At 36.5% G+C, this 6,373-nt stretch overlaps 1 protein-coding gene across 1 annotated transcript; it reads left to right on the top strand.

The window, feature by feature from the left end:
* The first annotated feature begins 949 nt into the window (after positions 1-949).
* On the top strand, positions 950-4,640 carry LOC143548243 (uncharacterized). Its single transcript, XM_077039463.1, has 3 exons — positions 950-1,130; positions 1,251-1,433; positions 4,243-4,640. Exons 1-3 carry the CDS (start codon positions 950-952, stop codon positions 4,638-4,640), a joined length of 762 nt encoding a protein of 253 aa, XP_076895578.1.
* The last annotated feature ends 1,733 nt before the right edge of the window (positions 4,641-6,373 follow it).

Here is a 6,373-nt window from a genome sequence, read left to right as displayed (position 1 = left end):
ACCTAGCTCAAATCCTTCATTGCCATAATCTGCCAAAAATGACAAGTGGAGATCAAACTTTGGTTTCCACTGGTCCTACCACTTGGCTAAAAGTGGTGGATTCAAAGGAAGCAATACGTTTGTAGCGTTTGGTATGCATGACTGAGAGCATGAATGAAATGACTCATCGTAAGAGAATGAAAAAAGTGGTGTTGGGTTGCATAATTGATTGAATGGCAAGAAAATATAGTTTTGCCCAATGTTTTAAAAACCGATTTTTTACTCGTATCGGATTAGGTTAAAATGGTAAAACCGGGTTGTACCGAAAGTTTCAACCGATTTATGTAGTTTACCTTGGAATTTAATATAGTTGTAACTTCAACTCAAAAAATAACCCAATAACATATGATTTTATAATAAAATATAATACAAAAGTTAATCCCTATTTAAAAATAATACAGCACTACTCGTTTTTAAAAAATAAAATTGGATTCTAATAATCCAAACTGTTGAGCATTAACCAACAATAATCCCAACTGACAATGTGGGTTGTAATAATCTCAACTTTCAGTTTCGTTATCAACAACAACCTTAATCTAACTGAACATTAACTCCGTTAATTTTTTGATGACATGACATGTTATTTACTAATTAAATTATATTATTAATAAAATATCCACCTCATCTTCTTCAACCTATAAACTCTAAGACTCGTCGCTATGGGGGCGCGGAAGGGGGGAAACACCATGGCGGGGCATGGTGAGGTGGGGCGCGGAGAGGGTTAGGGTGGAGGGGACGATGGGCGCGGTGAGGGGTGAGGTGGGGGGCCCACCACCAACGGCTAAATTTTTTTAACCGTTAAAAAAAAATTAAATAATATAAAATACTATATATATATATATACCATTCACCCAATCTCTACAAACATCTCATTCTCCTATTTAAACTTTATAAAACTTTCTTCCCAAATATGTCTTCCGACTCATCTTTGACACCCGACTTCAAGCCCGATATTGATGATATTTCCAATTCGGATTTAGAGGATGAAGCGATATTTAGTGCCGTTCTAGAGGCTGCGCGACTCGTAGTCCAGCATTATGAAAGCTCACAACCACTAAAAAGACGGCCTCATCTTCAACGGGATCGCGTAGGTGCGCATGACCGGTTGATGAAAGATTATTTTTCGCCGGACACGAATTTTGATTCGGAACGATTTCGGCGCCGTTTTCGGATGAGTCGCCAACTATTTTTATGAATAGTTGGTGATTTAGAAAGCGTTTATGCATTCTTCCAACAACGGGCGGACGCAAGAGGTAAACCGGGATATTCAACAATGCAAAAATGCACGGCAGCAATTCGCCAACTAGCGTACGGGACTGCGAGCGACGCCATGAAAGAGTACTTACAGATGTTTGAGACAGTGGCTCGTGAAGCGCTTCACACATTCTGCGAATGTGAGTATTAATATTCTAATTATTTATTTCAAAACCGTAACATTTTGAGCATGAAGTTCATAAGTTATGTTAAACTTAGGTATTCCACAACTATATCATAAAAAATATTTGAGGAAGCCGACTCAAAGCGACGTACAAAAAATATACGAGGTGCATCAACAAATATACGGTTTTCCCGGGATGCTTGGTAGCCTCGATTGCACGCATTGGGAATGGGAAGTCTGTTCTGTTGTGTGACATTTGTCAATTTCGGGTTATTTTATACTTGTATTCTTAATGTAAACCCGACCCGTTTTGTATCCCGAACCTTTCGATATTATTAAAATGATGAATTGTATGTTAAATATTTGTTTTATAGTTATTGGATAAAAAAAACATCCTTTTCGGTTCTTAAAATTCCCCGAAAACGCTCAAAACGAACTCCAGGGACTAAAACTATCAAAATGGAGACTTGAAGGGCCCATTTGTAGTTTGTGCTTTCTTGGGTCTATAACCAACCCATTTTCATGAAACACCCTTTATGAAAGACCCATTCAACTTACCATATATATACACACCCATCTTCTTCATTTGTGTTTGCTCATTTCTTCATTTCTCTCTCAAATTCTTGAATTCTAAGGTTGTTCTTCATAAGCTAATCTTTCATTTTAACTAACTTCTCAATACTTAAAGCTTGATGTTACAACATATATATAATATACACTCCTTGTTTACCTTCGGTCTTTCATTTCTCCGGTCTCGGCCGGTTGAAATGTCGGGCTAGTAAGGCAAGGTTACATGGAGAACTTTATAGTCCTTGTTTATATATTTGACAAATCTAACCTTATAACTTGTTATACTTGCTTAACTTCTACATATTTTAGTTTATTGTTCATATTTGTCAAGTTCCATGGTATTGGGTATGTGGTGACTAGCCTCGGTTTCATCCCGAGTTGAGAACCGAACCAAAAACCGAACTTTTGTTTAAAATCATTATTGTTAACTTTTTGAATGTAAAACTTGAGTATTATTATTTATAAGTTATTTTACAAGTTCCATGGTAATTGGGTATGTGGTAACCATCCTCGGTCTTATTCCGAGTCAAGGACCGAACCAAAAACCGAACTTTTGTTTAAAAGCTTTATTGTAAACTTTTTGAATGTAAAACTTGAGTATTATTATTTATAAGTTATTTTACAAGTTCCATGGTAATTGAGTATGTGGTAACCATCCTCGGTCTTATTCCGAGTCAAGGACCGAACCAAAAACCGAACTAAACCGAGTTCACTCGCTTAAGACACACAAGTGTGTTTTTAGCCACCAAAACTCATATTTTTCTTCAAGATTATATTTTGAATCAATTTTAGTTAATTTCTAAACATACTTGGCATGTCGGTAACCAACTTGATCTTATAACAAGTTCGAACCGATAAGGTCGTATACTCGCTTAACGAACGTTAAGGTTCTTCACAATAGAACTACATACTTGGTTAAGTCTATTTTGATTTTATTGAGTTATCTCATAACATTTATTATTTTGGGAAGTTAACTGTGAGCTTGGTCAATTATCAAGTCTCGAACCGACAAACCCGAACACTCGTTTAAACCTCGTTTTGGTATTCTTATAACCAAGGGTTTTGCAATATCGCATTTTAACCCACATTATTACTTAACATAGGTTGAGTAAAAAAAAAGAAAAAAACTAATGAATAGAATACCGAGACCCGGTTTCGAGTAAACTTATTTTACAAAACTCGTTTATTTAATTTCTCAAATATTTACATTTTAAATCCTAAACTTTATTTATTTACTTTATTTGTCATGCATTTTATTTTAAACCCTTCCAAGATTACCTACTAACACAAGACCCGTTTAATATAGGTCTTGCTCGTTAAACCGATCTCTCCGATTATTCACGACACTATCTTTCAAGTTACTTGTTAATGTGAGTACTTTTTCATCCCCCGTTTTCCATCTTTCGTTTTGGGGGTGGCATTGCATACTTATTCAAATTTAAATGATTTATACTTGAGTCTTAAACCACAACACGTACTGTATATGTTTACTTAAATAAATGCTCGATTTGGTGTTATATGTTTTACATGATTATGTGCAAATTCTTGAATGCTAAGGCGGGTAGCCTCATCAAAGTATGATCATATGTTAATTCTGAGTCTTAAACCACAACACGTATTGTATATGTTTACTTAAATAAATGCTCGATTTGGTGTTATATGTTTTACATGATTATGTGCAAATTCTTGAATGCTAAGGCGGGTAGCCTCATCAAAGTATGATCATATGTTAATTCCGAGTATCTATGGTATCCCCATATAGAAAGGTGTCGTCAATGTATTCTTATTGACGATTTCATTATTGTCGTCAATGTATTCTTATTGACGGTTCGTCAATGTATTCTTATTGACGGTTTTATTATCTAAATTGTTGCTATTATTTATTGTTTTCATATACTAGTTGTGGATTTCACACTATATACTTATTGTCCAAAACTATGAAAATTGCTCACCAACCTTCGTGTTGACAAACTCTATTTTATGCAATGTTACAGGTTTGATGTTAGCTTGATTTGATTACTTTAAGAAACTTATTATCTTGGCTTTAGGATATTAGAAAATAAAAGAACAAGTTATATGTTTATCTATCTATTTGGCATTTTGTATGAACAATTGTTGTGTTATTTATGATGATATGGATTTAAATGAGTTGTTTAAATATTGTAACTTTATAGTGTCATTGTGCAATGAACAATCATGTCGCGCCTCGACATTTCCGCCTTCATTGGTCAGGGTGTGACATGTTGCTTGGCAAGGTCAATATCATCAGGGTGATCATGATGGCCCAACAGTTATTCTTGAGGCGGCTACATCATTTGATCTTTGGATATGGCATGCGTTTTTTGGGACGCCCGGTGCAAACAATGATGTAGCTGTGATTAATGCGTCCCCTATTTTTGACCGCCTCACAGACGGAGTCTCACCCGACATCTCATTTTCCACGAACGATGTCAACTACGAATACGGATATTATCTAGTCGACGGTATTTATCCGGAGTGGGCCACGTTGGTTCTTAGCTTTACGTGCCCGACTGATGAAAAACATCAGTATTTCAAGAAAAAACACGAGTCGGCAAGAAAAGACATCAAAAGGGCATTCAGTGTATTAAAGAAACGTTGGTCTATCATTAGACAACCGGCTCGTTTTCTATAAATGGATAAGTTAAGAAACATAATGTACACTTGCATTATCTTGCATAATATGATATTGGAGGACTCGGGTAGAGCAGTTTGCCAAGGCGAGTACAACGATGAGCCAGAGCCGATCTGTACACTAAATGAAGATGAGAAACTTGCTAATTTATTAAAAACACAAAAAAGGGAAACGAATTTCAGCCTTCGATCGGATTTGGTTAAACATCTTTGGAGTAATAAGCAAGATGATGGAGAGGACGACGACTAAAAATAGCTTTAACTTTTTTATATGTTGTTTTTATTTAATTTATTTTGTATTTTAGTATTATTGTATTTTTTTATTATTGTATTATATATTATTGTATTGGTTTTTTTGTTTAAAAAAAATAAAATAAAAAAGGTTGGGCTTCGAAGCCCCCTCACCATAGAGGGGCATTATGCCCTGGGGCTTCGATGCCCCGAGTGCCTACGTGGCGCTGACGTGGCACTTTGGAGGGGCTTCGAAGCCCCCCACCATAGCACGCAGCCTAACCCATGGCAACCACCACCCAGCTGCTAGAACCGACCATCACCACCATCGAAAACGACCATCACCATCGCCGGATACACACCAGGCCATACAAAAACTGCTCCCCAACACCAGCCGCCCCAAACCACCGGTTTCAGAGGCGACGATTCAAGTCCAGCAACTTCTGATTTGTGCTATGAAAACCTTAGATCTGGAAACATTGCTCCAATGGTGGTGCAAAACAGTGGCGGTTTGTGTTTTGAAAACCCTGATATGCGAAACCCGGTATCACCTGTTCAACCGGCCGGTATGAACCGGTATTTAAAACACTGGTTCTGCCAAACTAGTTTTGCCAAACATATCCTAAATATAGTTAAAATACAAACAAGAAAATTATGTAATTAAATGACAAGAATTGATAAGTAACTTAAAAACGTAAATCACAACCTCTTAAAAGGAACGAGCCTAACATCATAGTGCAACATCTTTTGAGGTTCGGATTCTTACCCCTCCACTTGTTATTTTCGTGCTCGATTGTTAAAATCCGTTGCTGTTTCGCATTCTTTTGGAACTCCTAAATGTCTTTGGAATATTAATCGGATCTAATTTATTTCGCCTTAAGGCTCGGTTATCGCCGTTTGGCCAACTAGTGGCATAAATGTTGTTTGCACCCACCATGACGGCGAGATTGCCTCCATTGTACTAGCGAGGTACTCGGCCAATTAGGAGGCGTATTAATCGATCATAGGTTATATGTATTTGATATTTGCGGATGGCTGGTGTATGCCAACACCCCCATCACACTATTGGGTGCATAGTCTGCAACCTATGTAGCCGCACTGATATGTTATATGTTTCGGCTCGTGGGTATCATCCATATGATACGATTTACCTTATTGGCTTGCATACTTGCATCATATCATTTTATATCATGTCATATAGTATTTTTTTTATCTTGTTATAAACAAATGTTTACTTAATTATTATTATTCCTTTACTTGAGCATTTTATTCGTACTGAGTATTCGACTCATTCTGTAAATCTTTTTCATAACAGATTCATAGGTTACTCCGGGTGAGGAGCCAAGAGAGAGAAAATAATTGAGTTCTAAGATTTGAATGCAAAATGTTAGTCGTTTTTGTAGCATCTCTACTTAAGCTAGATTTGGCAACTCTACTATATGTAATAAATAATCAACATTTGGGCTTTGTACTTTAGCATTTAACTTTGAAATGAGGTCTCAC

The sequence above is a fragment of the Bidens hawaiensis genome, unplaced genomic scaffold, assembly GCF_021521415.1.
Source record: "Bidens hawaiensis isolate Kalapana, Puna unplaced genomic scaffold, B.hawaiensis_p1.1 tig00014981_1, whole genome shotgun sequence".
NCBI classification, from domain to species: domain Eukaryota; kingdom Viridiplantae; phylum Streptophyta; class Magnoliopsida; order Asterales; family Asteraceae; genus Bidens; species Bidens hawaiensis.
Note: the sequence above shows the minus strand (reverse complement) of the source record. Positions and strands in the feature narration are given on the sequence as shown.